At 44.5% G+C, this 15514-nt stretch overlaps 7 protein-coding genes across 7 annotated transcripts; 5 read left to right on the forward strand and 2 right to left on the reverse strand.

The window, feature by feature from the left end:
* Positions 1–598: 598 nt before the first annotated feature.
* V1513DRAFT_359903 (uncharacterized protein) lies at positions 599–973 on the reverse strand (the record flags this gene model as incomplete). The annotated part of the gene is made up of 2 exons (XM_066894730.1): positions 599–808; positions 863–973. Coding segments are annotated over 2 exons (321 nt in total), but the record flags the coding sequence as incomplete, so codon positions are not given.
* Positions 974–3784: 2811 nt separating this feature from the next.
* On the forward strand, positions 3785–5064 carry V1513DRAFT_263504 (transcriptional regulator PAI 2-type). Its single transcript, XM_066894520.1, has one exon. It carries the CDS (start codon positions 3916–3918, stop codon positions 4687–4689), a length of 774 nt encoding a protein of 257 aa, XP_066750945.1. The 5' UTR covers positions 3785–3915; the 3' UTR covers positions 4690–5064.
* A 135-nt stretch (positions 5065–5199) lies between these two features.
* Positions 5200–5578, forward strand: V1513DRAFT_453165 (uncharacterized protein). The gene has a single exon (XM_066899211.1). It carries the CDS (start codon positions 5314–5316, stop codon positions 5509–5511), a length of 198 nt encoding a protein of 65 aa, XP_066750946.1. The 5' UTR covers positions 5200–5313; the 3' UTR covers positions 5512–5578.
* A 214-nt stretch (positions 5579–5792) lies between these two features.
* On the forward strand, positions 5793–6005 carry V1513DRAFT_453168 (uncharacterized protein; the record flags this gene model as incomplete). Its single annotated transcript, XM_066899212.1, has 1 exon — positions 5793–6005. A coding segment is annotated over one exon (213 nt), but the record flags the coding sequence as incomplete, so codon positions are not given.
* A 605-nt stretch (positions 6006–6610) lies between these two features.
* V1513DRAFT_487254 (uncharacterized protein) lies at positions 6611–7453 on the reverse strand. Its single transcript, XM_066900519.1, has one exon. The coding sequence runs from the start codon at positions 7226–7228 to the stop codon at positions 6890–6892; it is 339 nt and encodes a 112-aa protein (XP_066750948.1). The 5' UTR covers positions 7229–7453; the 3' UTR covers positions 6611–6889.
* A 1670-nt stretch (positions 7454–9123) lies between these two features.
* Positions 9124–10532, forward strand: V1513DRAFT_263688 (uncharacterized protein). Its single transcript, XM_066894523.1, has one exon. The coding sequence runs from the start codon at positions 9563–9565 to the stop codon at positions 10328–10330; it is 768 nt and encodes a 255-aa protein (XP_066750949.1). The 5' UTR covers positions 9124–9562; the 3' UTR covers positions 10331–10532.
* Positions 10533–12442: 1910 nt separating this feature from the next.
* Positions 12443–13778, forward strand: V1513DRAFT_474678 (uncharacterized protein; the record flags this gene model as incomplete). Its single annotated transcript, XM_066900189.1, has 2 exons — positions 12443–12644; positions 12732–13778. The coding sequence occupies 2 exons, from the start codon at positions 12443–12445 to the stop codon at positions 13316–13318; spliced, it is 789 nt and encodes a 262-aa protein (XP_066750950.1). The 3' UTR covers positions 13319–13778.
* Between the last annotated feature and the right edge of the window lie 1736 nt (positions 13779–15514).

Genomic DNA, 15514 nt, shown 5'->3' on the forward strand with positions numbered 1-15514 from the left:
AACTAAATGTAAGTCAATTTTAGCTCCTTTACATCGGAACTACGGTCAAATTATATACCGTAAGAACCTGCGTAGTGGCAGTTGGAGTAGCAGGCGCACATGCTGCACAACTAGTCACTGCCGTTGTAGGACATCCTGTGGACACCGGAGTTGGGTTATGCATGCTACCGCTTGGTGAAGTGTGAGGTACCACGATTTCAACATCATCAAAGGCAACACTAGTTGAAGAAAGTCAGCGCTAGAAAATAGAGATCAAAGCTACTGAAAATTAACCTTGCAGGGCCACTTGCGTCCGAGTCGTTGTGTCCTTTTTGGCAGGTAAACTGTAGTGTTTGGACGTAAGTCAATCCTGCCTCCTCGAGACTAGATATTAATAGCTTGGAACTTCCTTTCGGGATTTGGAATTCATAGGTCGAAAATGCAAATGAGAGCCCGCCATGTGCGTACGGAGGTATAAACTGAAGTAATACGAAGACATCGGTATTTTCGAGGTTAGTGACTCGCTTTCGCGAAGTCAGCAACATGAAAGCCAAAAGTCAGAATTGTCTTTGGAACTTACCATAGATGATAGGTTCATATATCGATAGTTTGAATAGCCTGTACTATCGCGGGTGCCGTACACCATCGATCCAGTGCCACTAGAAAGTAATGCAATCTTACCAGAGGAGCAAGCATTTGCATCTGGGGAGTGTGCCGGAAATGATGAGCAATTGAGAAGTTGAAAGTCACTCAGATACAGGTAATCTGGATAATGAAACCCCGTGGGCAGCGGCACAATAGATTTTGTAACGGTTGCTATATGACCAAGCTGATTGCTGTGTCAGCGCCTGGGCAGGTCTTTGAAACATGGTTATATACTCACATCAAGTATAGAAGTTGATGGAGTCGGTACTGCACCAGCATGACAGTGATGGACTGCTGCAGCGCTGACTCGGAAGCCCAGAATGCAGAGACTTGAGAAAAACACGACGACGAGACGCAGAGGAATGTTCATTGAGCCGTAATAAAACAAAATAGATTACGGAGAGTCATGACAAATCTCTAGCGGCGGGCTCTCCGGCCTTCATATGCGACTGGAATCGATGCTTGGAAGCTCAACCAGCAAAGCTTCTACGCAAGTCACTGTACGGCTGGCAGAACATAGCAATTAACACCGTCAGCCGCCGACACTCCAGACACGGCTAATTAATGGACCAAAACGCTGGATGTACTAGGACATATCCGGGAAAGCTAGCTACCTTCACTTATTTTTTTTCGGTCGAGCTAAAAATGGATGAACAATGAATGGGATAGTAAAAAGCCAGACTCTGAAGTTACAAGTGGAGAACCGAGAACCCATGACCAGTAATCGCTGACCCGCATAATGTAGACAACACTAAATAAGTCTAGGTATAAATCTCGATAAAACGTTTATTTTATCGTCGACGCTTTTCTGGACCCACTCTGCAGAATACGTCGTTCAAAATAAGTAGGTACGTTATTATAGAGCTAAGAACTCCATGCGGCGTCCACGCCGCATCCTGACCGATATCAAGCAGGGGTAAGCCTTTTAAGTTCTTCCCCGTATGGCAACTGCCCTGGATGGTGCGCAATGGTTGTAGATCTTGCAATATGACGTAGATCCCCGCACTAACATGTAGTAAATCCTCTTGACGTCATCCGGTTACGGGCTACCAAACTAAATCAATAGAAGAGTCCAATAACATCCGATTCGACGAAGCCTCTGTGTGTGGAATTTCAAATGCCTCAGCAGAATTTCACGCTGTTTGGTATCAAATACTCACGTTTTTCAATTTAAAAGCGAAAGTTACGGCAACTGCATTAAATTATGCTTTAAATTAGAAACACCAGTCAGTAGGGATCGGCACGGATAATATCCAGGCCAAATTTTCCTTATCCATATCCGTATCCATATCCGTATCCAGATATATTGGCTTTATCCATAATTCCATATCCGTATCCGTAGTATCCACGGATAGATCACGCGATTATAAGCCTTTGCTCAGTCGTGCAATCGTATGATAACAGTGAATGGCTATGTTAATAATTATATTTTTTAATTATAAAAACTCAAATGTGGGTCTATTTATATTAAAATCATTGCAAAGAACTAGGCTGAGGAAAATGGAACCTAATCCAAAAATGTCATGTCAGTCACGTGACGACAATTTGGAGACGTATTCAGCAAATACAAGTGGGAATTAAGTGAGAATTAAGTGAGAATGAAGTGAGAATGAAGTGCTTGATACGTGACGGCAATAAGGACACCGTAACTCCAAAAACAGGCCCTTAGTCAGTGGTATCCGTGGATATCCGTGGATATATCCATGGATATATCCATGGATATGACTAATCAGTCTTGTCTTATCCGTATCCGTATCCATATCCGTGTATATCCATATCCGTATATCCATATCCATATACGTATCCACGACGGATATCCACGGATATATCCGTTATCCGTCTATCCGTGCCGATTAATAATGCCGAAGGGCGCAGCCCGTGAACGCTGAACACGCACGCGCCAGGTCACTACGAGGTGTCGGTTTTTCATGTGGGATTTAGAATCCTTGTTGGTGACGTCGACGGCAGTGCGGCTCATGCGCAGCCCTTGGGAGGTCGCAGTCTGGAATATCGTGCCAGGATCGCAATAGCGCCGCTTCAGGGCTGCCCTCATGTCCGTTCAGGCACAACCTCATACTATTCCAACGTTGTTAACCAATAGGCTATCATCTCAGAGGTCTACCGGTGGGGAGAAATGAACTGCTGTTGGTCATGGTAGAAGTGTGACAATCTGGTCGCCTGTTCGGGCTTTTTATGTTGGCCCAGGATAAAGCTACACAAGAATACTGTGCATGGCTTTTGACTTTCGGACAAAACAGTACCTCGGTTTAGACCTATTACATCTTATGTAAATGTACGAACTATTGTAGTTTAAACAATGCATCGTACTTGAACCAAAGAGCCATCAACAAATCAAAGACTTGAGAGCGCAATGAAAAGAAAACAAAACTCGTGCTGAGTCCACCAATCAGGACCCGAGGACATAAAAAAAGAGTGCAAAAGCCAACTAGAGGGAGTAATCGGACTTAAACAATTTCACAGACCAGATCCCTAATTTATCAGCAGAACATTGCAACAAAGTAATCTCCGGAGATCCTTGCTGCAAAGGCCCATCATTAAAATGGACCAGCCTCAATGCAACATCCAGGCCATTCCTGATTCTATTTTAGGGGAGTAAACTAAACTAGAGATTCTTTTCAGCCTAATTGGTATGGTAGATTAATACTAGATAGCTAGAATTCCAGGTGCCCTTAATGCACATATACGAGCAACTACTAAATAGTACGAAGATGAACATATTATTTCAATTTCCGCTTGATAACTGTGAATGTGGCGCTGCTAGAATATTGTGCGGCGCGTAGGGGTTGCCGGATGGGCTCTTGGATGCAGACACCATTTTGCTATGTAGATGTGGGTATGTACTCAAGCAAATTAAAATGACAAATGTATTAGCATATTCAATTACTGCGTCCTTTAAGTTTGATATTGAATGACTCATGTGGTAAGAACTTGCCCGGGTCGAGTCCACATTTTGGCCCGACCGAGAAAACTCAATTAATTTAGTAGGGACGATTAGACTCCGCTGACTGACTCGGCCGTGAATAGAAAATCGCGAAAGTCCCGGGCCAGCAATTTGCTAAGCTTTGGCCCAGCCTGCCAATCACAAAGCCGTAAAGTATGCTGACTACCAAACGCCGGAAAACGCCGACTTTGAGTTTGTGATAAACCAAGGGTTCCTGATAAATACATGAACATGTCCCTCTAAATAATCTAGGTCCTCAACACAATCAGGAGAGAAACACCCAACTTGTTTTGCAAAAAAATTTTACGATTCTTTCATCCATTGCCATTATGTATCTCCCAGCTGTCCATGCAGAAGCGCGTATTCCTGTGCTTCAACAACTTATCCACGAGAATCCCCTGGGTATATTGACGACTGCCATCAAATCACCACTTTACCCGCTCATCCAGTCGAGCCACATTCCATTTGTACTTGATGTCCCAAAAACAACAGACGGAACACTTTCAAATGGAATATTACGTGGACATATCGCAAAGCAGAATCCGCAGGCGAAGGCGCTGATGGAGGCACTAGCAGCCGCAAACGAGCAAGGCCAAACCACACTGGAGCTATCGGACGAAGTGCTTGTGCTATTCAATGGACCCCACGACCACTATGTCACCCCGAAATTCTATACAGTAACCAAGCCAGACTCCGGGAAGGTTGTTCCAACGTGGAACTACGCCGCTGTACAGGCGTACGGCAAAATTAGCGTCTATTGCAATTCCAAGTCGGACGAGACAGGTGCCTTCTTGCAGAAGCAAGTTCAAGACCTGAGCAACCACGCAGAGTCATCGATCATGGGATATACAGGAGGAGAGAAGCTGTCACCGTGGGAAGTGTCTGAAGCGCCAGTTCCTTATGTTGAGATTTTGAAGAAGAATATCATAGGAATCGAGATCAAGATCGATCGATTGCAGGGGAAGTTCAAGATGAGCCAGGAAATGGACAAGGGTGATCGTGAGGGTGTTATCAATGGCTTTGATAGTCTGGGGACAGAGGTTGGCAAGGCGATGTCACAGACTGTCAAGGAGCGTAGTGACTTAAAGGAGCTACAGAAATAACTTGTCATCATCTCGTTTTGTCTACTTGTTATTCATTGTATGATTTTCAAGATAGCGAATGCTGCTCTCTGTTAGACTATTATGAACTTCTATCGAGAATGAGAGAGGAGGGGTTCGAAAAGAGCTCGGCATCTTCACATCGCCGACTCCGGCTATCATGTTCAGTGGAAAGTGGCGTCTATCTGGAGTTTTGCGTAGCCGTTTAAGGCTAAAGCCGACCTCAAAAGATGGCAATTTGACGGCATGGATAAGGGTAAGACGTAGTGTTTTGATGCTGAACCTCCCCCATATTATTGGTTACAAGTTTCATCATAGTGGTGATTGAAAATCGCAGTTGGCCTCTAGTTATCCAACATCAATATTCCTTGGACTGACAGTAGTTTCCGCTTTAGGAACTTAATGGGAGTGGGGCTGGAAGAATCACCACGAACAGTCTAATCAAAATTCACAGACACCCAAAGCTTCCGTTTTAGAAACTTAAGGGGAGTGGGGCAATACGGAGAGCATTTCTTCAGCATTTGTATAAATGTGGTTGGATCTTATAAATACAGATGATTTAGGACTTTGAGCAGCAGTGCGCTTCCATTGTCGGCTCTTGTATCCTGTCACGAGTCCCTGATCAAAATGGCACTGCCAAATAGTAATCATCCCGCAACTCGAGCATTGCATGCTGATGATCCGCTAAACCTGGTCACGGATCAGGTTCCCAAACGAGCCAGAAGATTGATCTCTAGTGAGGATCCTGTTGTATGTGTTCTGCGACCCCAACGTTCTCTGTGTCAGCAAGCAGCAGGACTAATACTCCTTCTAGGCGGATTTTGATGGAAAAATTACGTGTACTCCCGGGAATTTGCTCCCATTGCGACGCGGTTCGAAACTATCCTTTCATCTCTTCTCAACGGTCATGCAGTGAGCTATTCCTCCGGTTTAGCAGCTCTACACGCGGCATTAGTACTTTTGAATCCTCGGCGCATATCGGTAGATGAAGGTTACCACGGTAGTCATGAAATTATCGCTGTTATCTCCCGTCTTTCGGGGCTTCAGAAACTTGGCCTCGGCTGCCCTGATGAAGTAAAGCTTAGAAAAGGGAGATGGACCCTGAACCGAGAATCTCGCGGATGGCGCGAGATCTTTTGGCTGTCCCTGGAAAGGGTTTTTCTGTAAGTTGCAATCTTGTTACAGTTCGCAGGACCCGCTTGGGCAATAAAACCATTGAGGCATGCATGTGCCTGAAGTGTTGGGATTGGTCAGGAGAACCGAATGATGGTATGTCAGACGAGGTTGAGGAGTCAGATGCAGAAGAAGCGAGTTGCTGAATTATTGGTATTTTAAATAAGAAAGCTGAATTTAGATCATTGTGATGTCGTTGCACCGTATGTGGATAACTAAAGTTCTTGAAGCTCAGGATACAGCTGTGCATATTCCAATCATTGGCTATAAAATGTGCCGTGATACTAGCATATGGAAGATTTATTGTAGACATCCAAACATCATAGGTAAAGCTCACTTTGGCATCTAATGAATCTACCTGACATTTGAGAACATCCAAACGACTTGCATAAGTATTGACAATCTGCCCTGTGATCGACTTCCTCGTGGGGATCGTATAATTTGGATTGATGCCTTTGACAAAGGACTTAAATGAACGATTTTCGACGACAGATAGTAATTGCTACATAATAAGACCTAGAATATTGCCATGTAGGAGTGAAACCTGTAACTAACCTGACGTCAACAATCCATTTAATCAAGCGTTCATCTTGACCTGCGACCAGCTGCTGAAGGCACGGAGGCGGAAGCAGAACGAATTATGGAGAAAGCTGGAACGAATAATGAAGTGAAGGAGCGTCAGCACGTCACGAAGTCCGCGTAAGCTTGTTTACTAATCTGTATGGCGATGTTGACGCGACAAATCTATGGTACTTTACAGACCGAGCATCCTTCAGCACAGGCACCCAGCACACGAATCATACAAACTTAAACTTTGAAGGAAGCTTAAGTTGAGTTACTCACACAAAATCTTGACTTAAGTCGACTTGCTCAAGGTCTCAAGTTGAGTTAAGTTTGGTCGGCGAGCCAAGGGTGAAGTTAAGTTAAGTGCTCTATCATGTTACTCGTAGAGCTTTGTCTTTTTGAATCTGTAGTCTTCCAATTGCACTCTTGCCCTTTCTCATCTAGTACTGCGCACTTAATATCTCGATCAATCAGTTTCGTTGCGTTGCTTTTTTGAGGATCCATGGCTCGTTCCGCTTAGATATATTGAAGTAATCCCAGCACTGCCAGCGCTTGGAATTAGTCGAAGTCTCAATATGTCCTGAAGTTTCTTGAGGCTGACATATGGCGTCATCATCCTGAATCTCCATTGAAGACTCAATTGTTGATGCTGGCTCAGAGGCGAAGAGCTCAGAATCAGTACAGTTTCAGCAGAGCTAACGGATCGAGCATCGTTGAGTCGATCTTCGGGAAGGGCTTCGTCATCGCTTCCATCATTGAGGACGAGGTAGTCAACGCGTTTACGGCGAGTTATCATAGAGGCCATTTGATCTATGTCTGTCTCGCAATCGAAATCGAACACGTGAATCTTTGTTGCGCTGTTTGATACTTGTATAGAGTATTTATATGTATCTGTGAGGGCTCGGGGAGTTTAGGTTCTAATAAATAGAATTGGTTATGAAAGGATTTGCTAAAGAAAAAGAAGAGAAGAAGAGAAAAGAAAAGGAAGAAAAAAGAGGGGAGAAAACTTCTAGGACGAGGTCCTCGGGTAACCAACGTGACCAGGGGTTCAGGGTTTAGAATGGGAGCGAAGGTGCAGCTGGCCAATGGGAGCGAAGGCGCAGCCGAGCCGCACCACTCGGGCTGGCTTGGGAACTTTCTATTGGATGAACTATTGAACTACTGACCAGACAAGTGGGACAGACCCCCTCTATTTATGCTTGCCTGGCCACACAAAGAAAAACAAACGGGACACACAAAGACACGAAGCCAACCAATGGCGAAACGAGAAGAAGATGCAACCGAGAAGAATCCGAGACGCAACCGAGAAGAATCCGAAGAAGAACATGGGCGACTAGAAACTACAAGGACCGACGACGTGAGAAGAACTGGATTTGGTTGAGCAAATCCAGAATTGGCATATTCTCAGGGGTGCCGGAGCTGTGCGCCACAAACTCTATCCAGCAGCGTCTAGGTGGAACCCTAGCCTCGTTCAACAAAGCTGCTTCTGACTCTATCCGCCATCCGCCATCCGCCATCCAAACTTGGCGGATTTACATCCGTCATCCGTAATCCGCCATTACAAGATTGGCGGATCCGCATCCGCCATTTTGTCGAATAAATCCCGCCCTGATCGAATAAATTACTAACTTTACGCTATCCAAACTAGGTTAGAAAATTGCCTTTCGAAGTTTAGTGCCGAACATTTTTCGTTATTCCGAGACACAGTTAGGCGTTAATGCCACTATAAACTATGGAACAGCCTAAAGTTTCTGATATAGATCGATATTTGGACACACCGAGTCACTGTAAGTGATACGAGGCATAAATATGAATATCCACAAATGGCCAAGGCAGCGAGAGATTATCTTGCTATTCCCGCGTCAGAAGTCTCCGTGGAAAGGCTGTTCAACTCGGGCCGAGACCTATTGGGTGCGTAGACACTCATTAAACGGAGAAACAATGAGGATGTTAATGTTGATGGATAATATGTATAGAGAATAGTTTGATACCTGTTGACAGTATAAAGAGAACAATAAATATACAGCGATGATCCTGTAGGCTCAGCACCGTAATCCTAGATATCGATATTGTGGATCTTCCAAGCAGTGGAAATTTTAAGCGCGACTCCCACCTCGTACTTACATAATACATAATTAGCTAATAACATATCCGTCAAGACGGATGGCGGATGGCGGATTTGGCGGATTTTTATCCGCCAACTTGGTACATGGCGGATACGTATTCGACATTCCTATCCGCCTAGCTAAGTATGACGGATAATTATTCGAGGCGGATACAGTCCGCCATATCCGCCATCCGTGGACAGCCCTACGTAGAAGCGGGTGTGATATGTACTATGTCTAGTGGTGGTTTTGGGTAATACGACTATAAAGTAAACACAATAGTTGATAAACATGCAAGATTTATTACAAGTAACTTAGTTGCAATACACCAGCTACTCCAATACATCATTAGAGTTGCGCGCATGAGCCTCTCTATCGTAGCGAGTGGCAAAGCGAAAATTGAGTAGAATCACAAGTTATCCCAGCAAACATTCCTGGCCTTGTGGGCATTCACACTGGAATGTTGAGCGACTCCCCAACTTGCGCATTTCGTATGAGTATATACACATATTCCGGCTAAAGCGACTAGCAAATCCATAAATAGGTGGTGGGTTGGGTGTTGTGTTGAGAATTCGACGTTCTAAAATACGCTAGTTCTCAAAAAGGAATTGGTTCGTGAATCTCCTTGGTTTTTAAGTCAATGCAACTAAATGATGACAAGGCTTGTAGGTGCTGTCACGCCACACGATGCGCCGCAAGAGCGCGACTGTCTCCTACTCAGGCTGTAAATGTATTTAAAAGCTGTTGATTTTTCTACGTTGCAAACGAATATCAATCATGAAGGAGCTTGTGTGAAAATACAAACTTATTCAACTAGACCGTGGGGCTTATTGCTGTCCCATTCACTCTCTCGCGATCCGTTGTGCACTTCGCACAACCTATACGGTAAGAGAATTTTCATGTTCCAACCAAGCTACTCATAATTGTTACAGAGCATACCGACTATCTAGAGATATACTCGCAGTATTGTAGCATTTGGCTGGCGCAATACTCTTTCTGGAGCTCATTTATACATTATATTTGTTATATTTATAATGGCACGAATAATTGCGGGCGGTACTTTAGTGGCAGCGTTATCTTTCTGCTTGATTTGTGCGGTTAACGTTATGTCTATAAAGCCAGTAGGCATTGAAACTGTGGACATCTATACTGCCCATATTTACAACATCTCATTAGCTGAGCAACTGCTAGGCAACTCATCAATTAGTTCGGCTTTTGACTATTCGGTTATGTGGTTCAATCTAACGGAGTCAGAATTGGCGAACCTCAACCGAGTTAAGCTGAATGCTAATAAGAACATAAGCAAATTCTTAGATAGTTATACAGATTTGTTTTATCCTAGTCAAATTGGGCAGTATCCTAAGTCACCCGATTGGTTGAATACGGAGCAAGAGTTGATAGTGGAGGTAAACAGTATACTTCGGGGCTATAATGCTACACTGCATAATTACGCAAGACGGAGTATAAAGCAATTGATATGTGATAATGCTCATGCGATTGTTTTCGGGGTGTGTGGAGGTATTATGTCATGTTTTGCAATAGGCGGGTGTGGTTATCATTCAGGCAAGTGGAACCCCAGGAGCAAATGCTGGACGTCGGACGGTGATTCATGCTGCGTGTCACGGTCTCAAGATGTGTCACTTAGTGTGTCATGGGCAACTTGGGAATGGCAGAATTGTGAGCACAAATGTTTCGAAGGCAAATCGAAAGCTAGCTGTGAAGGTTATGACTGCAATGTTTCCGATTCCTTATTTTTCGAACCATCCATTACTAGCACGATTAAGATGGGAGTTTCTGCTTAGTGACATTAGCAAGTTTCACGGAAAACTCGACATGGCTGTCACAGAGCTGGCACTGATCCATCTTAACCCCTCATCGGGTTAGCCGAACTCATGGCCAAAATGCAATGGAATCATTCACGAATGGTCGCTTCTACTTCTACAATCAAGTGGAGGATCCGTCATACATCTACATCATCGAATATTCGGTGTTATGACTGCTGCGGCGAGTTGGCGAGACGTTCGCGGATTTTGACGTCAACAGGCGACAAAGTTAGACTTAAAATAGCGCTGACAAAAAAATGTGGCCAGTTCTGCGGCTTGCACCACCAAAGACAGTCATTAATCTACAGCGGCTGAGAGCATGCGCAATGCAGTTATGGGTGGCGACTGAACAGACGGCAAGTGTCCCTTTACGATAAGTTTTAATTAACAAAAGCATTGCCCGTTTTCAACACTGACCGTGAGGCTGATGCATGTGCGGGGCGTAATATCAAGTCTCTGCTTCGTTATAGATATCATTGCTTGACAATCGCGTTGTGATAAAGAAACGAGTAGCAGATCCGGGAATTCGTTGTGGTGCTGCATTGATGAATGTTCTTGTGTCTGTTCTGTTCACTCTTTCATTTCGTTTTTATCCCTTGGCTCCAAATACACGGAAGTGAGCAGCTTAGCTCATGAAGTAAAGGGTATGTCTTCACTGTACGAAGGAAAATGGACTTGTCTAGTATATATTTAAAGAATGTGAATGTGAGTAGTGGAATATATGGATGTAGAAGGAGTTATTGGAAATCCGATACTGATTGATTGACCAGATCTTGCGTTTCCAAGGTCTTATCCGACAGTCTTCGTGACGAGTCTTTTACTCTTTAACGTGTAAAGACTCGCATTAAGAAATACAATCTTATCAAGTAGGGATCACCAGTCGCACAGCTTTGCAGATGTCATTATGCAGTGGTATTCTGCAGTGTGACGTCAGTTCCTTCATGTGTTGAAACAACCCCTCCCGGCATTTACTGATTCAGTGATCTGCAATTCCTTAATTACGATGAGTCGATGATGCGGTTCACTGGTACCTGAGTCAAGTGACGATATCAAACTTAAAGAATGCAGTAATTAGGATATAGTTAATATTTCAACTAAATATTTATTATAAATATGATCCCTACTTGTATCCTTGTCTTAGGTTGCCTTTCATTGACGCGGCCCCGTTAGGCGCACCCTTGTTCTTGTACGAGGTGGTCAGTTAATTAGCCTTAATCACGTCATCAGAAGCCTGTGTTGATATGTTTATCGGGTTGTGAAGTGGTAGGTGTAGCTTCCTCAAGACATTATTTTCTGCGAAAGATATTATGAGAGCTTTTACAAAAGGACGACGCATTTTGGCGCTTGTTACAACGAAACATCATGAAAAATATGTGGAAATTTTGGTATCATCCAAGTCATATTTTGCAACCGCTTCTATCAAATATGCTGTCCTCGAGGTTGGAGTATCTAACATTGAAAATATATAATACTTCACTATGTCTGTCAACTGTATTTTGCTCTGTAAATTTCTCTCCCTGAGCTTTTCAGAAATTTGAGGCATAACATGATTCAAGATTTCTCACCACCGAAATGGTTCTAACTGTTCAACCTATTCAAGGCTCTATAGCATTGCGTTACCTCAGTATAGGCTAGATTTTATCATGTATATTTGTCAGTGCTGCAGCTTGACATGCGGCTTGGCTTGCCTTTGTCGCCCGTCCCGTCCTCGTCCGTGTTCTTTGTTTGCTTTGTATCGGCGAGAATTTGCGGCTGACCATATAATGTCGTCGCCTATATAGAATCGACGATATAAATATAATTATTATGACGACTAAGCACCAAGGTGTCTAGCTACCTGATGTTGTAGTGCGCGCGCAATGACAGGTGCTGCGGTTGGCGAAGATCGCCAAAGCCATTTTCCATTTTAAACCACAACTCACAATACGATCGGACTTTCTGTCAGCGTTGTTCCCGGCAACACCTTCTTATCGTTATTATCGTCGCCTTCTTCATGTGATCTCGATCACAGCGGCTATATAGGTTTTAGTGTCATTGTCCATTTCATTTCCGATAGTATAATCACCTTGGCCATTCAAGAAAATAGACTTTATGGCTGGCAAAAGAGCCATCTGTCGAGATGTCCACTTTTACCACTTTGCAGAGCCTGAGAGGGAGCTGGGTGGAATGATCTTGAGTCCATCTGTAACGGAAAAGAATTTTCTTTCTATGCTCGCGATCCTCATCGTTGCATCTGGTCCATATAGAGTGACATCGCGAAACACCGGCGAAGACCTTGCGCCAACAGACAATTGTCTCCAGCCTGGAGATTATAAGACCTTATTCTCGGAGAGGTAATTTTTCTTCACTCTGTTTGAAGCGGCCATTGACGATGACGTAGTCGCGATAGCTATCACCGACGAACCTTGCGTAATCCGAATACTTTCAAGAACAATTACCGGCAGGGATGATGCTTTCCGAAATCAGGTCCGTCAGAGGGATGGAAAGTGCGTAATAACTGGTCTTGTCAACACTCAGGCTTATAGGGATCGTTGGACGGGTTTCGAAGCCACCCATATCTTCCCACTCTCCAGTGAGGAGTATTTCGTGCAGAGTGGCTTCATTCGGTGGATTACAAATAGAAGGGATGAGCATGATACGGGGATCAACTCAGCACAGAATGGACTGCTTATGCAAAATAGTGTCCATGCCCTGTTTGATGACTTTGGTTTCGCCGTAAATCCAGACGATGGTTATAAAATAACCAGTTTTGATGGAGATCCGTTTGGAATAGACGGGAAAATACTTGACCCTGTTTGTCGGGATCCAAGCGATGATCAGAGTGCAAGGAATGAACTCCTACGGTGGCACTTCCGGCAGGCAGTGTTGGCCAATATGAGAGGAGTCGGAGAGCCAAGTTTTGAGACAGATTTCCCGCCTGGAACTGATATGATGGGCGAGATACTCAAGCGGACCGGATGCAGCTAAGCGGATGGAGGCGGAGCTTTTCTCACGATTGAATGGGGTAACCTGTTGGAATTGAGGTGAGGATAGATATGAGCGCTAATTTCCAACAGGTTATTAGCCTTGATAGCAACATTTCTCCCGCTAATGTTCCCATGACCCTGGCCGCCACCCCCCACGGCTGTTCAAATCCCTGTCTACAATGGGAAGAACTTTATCGTCTGGGAAGCGAGAGCGAAGACTTACCTGGCTGCGGTGAATGCAGCTTCTGCTCTTGACTAAGATGTGTCGCTTGAGCTAATGACGGCTAAGCAACACCAAGCCGACAACATAGCCAAAAGGGTCATCATTGGGCATGTCAACAACCTCATGGCGAGCGAGTGTGATAGCTTATGCTAGCATTGCTCAGGTCTGGCAGGATATATAAAGGGTATGTTCTCCCAGACCAAGTCAAGAGAACAAGACATCCAAATATCAGCACATATTCTTGATCTTTCATATCAATTCTTTCTCAGCCGTCGACCATGACACTACTGTCGACCAGATGGATGCCAAAGCATTACAGGCCGACAACGTGGCAAAGGGAATCATCATTGGCCACGTGGGTAATCTTATGATGCTCACGTTGACGAGGTTCGAACGCGCGTATGACATGTATGCATATCTAAAGGAAAGGTATACTGTCAAGGCTGCAGACCGTCAAGCGGAGTTAGTTTCCAAACTTTATTCGACAAAGATGTCGAACAATGGGAAACTTCAAACGCACCTCGAAACAATGTTGCTCATACGCAAGCAACTACAATTGGGAAATGCCAATGTCACGGACGCGATGTTCCTCCAGACATTGTAAGTCGTTGGCACCGAAATTTTTTTGGACTACAAAAATTTTCTTCGCGCACATGAACTGTCGGTTCAGGAGGTCATCGCATCGTTGACTAGTTACGATGACGAACTGGCCAAAGAAAATGCAGAGCATACCGTGTTCATTACAGAGGACAAAGGTGGCAAAAAATGGGTCGGGAGTTTACCGGAAGGGAAGAGTGGAAAAATACCGTGGAAAGGGAAGGGTTATGACAATACACCTCCGTGAGGGAAATGGGGGCCCGGTGCCACGACAGTACAGTCTGTCAAAACCCCCCCATTCAGTGTTACAAGTGTGGCAAGTCTGGCCACAAGAGGCCGATGTGTCCTGAACGGAAGGATACGGTGAACATGGTTACTGAAACCATGGATACTGAAACCATGGATAATGTTCACCTCTCGGATCACAAAAAGCACGTGTAAACATGACAGAGGCAGATACAGAAATGTATATAGATGGGCCCGGGCTTTTTATCGGTTACTTGGAAACTATCTACCCGACACCATGGCGCGATTGAACCAACCAAGGCCCTCCCTGGCCGCTTGGACTCGAGTTAATGGACGGAGAAGTCAGACAGTTTATCGAAGACGTGACCGAGGAGAATACACCAGAAATCCCAGTTGAGAGACTTAACAAGATCCCCCCTGGTGTACTGAGCAACGAGACAGCAGAAGGAGCAGAGATTCGAGGTGTCTCGCGTGAATGTTTGTTGGATGCAAAGAACTCCCAAACTGAATGCAAGAAGCTGTTGCATATTGTGGTCCTGGGTCAGGATTGTTGTCGCTGACTAAGTGCTGATAAATATCAGCTGACACAATAACGTGATCGGCAAGCGAGCGGAATATTTCATTAACAGTGAGGTTTTGCAACCATTTTTACGCCGCCAAATTTACGAGATATAACCCTTACCCATGTGATAAAGTAAATTTTTTGCATCAAATTTACGGGCAATTTTATGCCAGGCTCAAATAGACTCAGAGCTATGCCCAGTATGGTAAACGCGTGCTTTCTGTGTACGTGCTACATTTGTTACGCGTCTCATCTTGCAATATGCGACATCTCCGTTTTCCATATCAAGTGGCTCCACATAACCATCAAAATGGATCGCTACGACAACCGGCGATACGCTCTGCGTAGGACTTTAATACTTAACGCGATCTCGGTTATTCTGGTTTTGTTAGGCAGATTTATTGAGCTACGCAACAATCATATCGCGCTACTTATCCGAGCTCGTAACAGGCGCCGCCTACGACTACATGGCATCCACACCCTCCCTGAGATTAGCTCTTGATCACATGCTCGATGAAGATGTTAAGCTTAAGTTCAGGTTTACGAAACGGCAACTACAGACCCTTGCT

This window comes from Lipomyces chichibuensis (assembly GCF_038497645.1).
Source record: "Lipomyces chichibuensis strain CBS 12929 unplaced genomic scaffold V1513scaffold_55, whole genome shotgun sequence".
NCBI lineage: Eukaryota > Fungi > Ascomycota > Lipomycetes > Lipomycetales > Lipomycetaceae > Lipomyces > Lipomyces chichibuensis.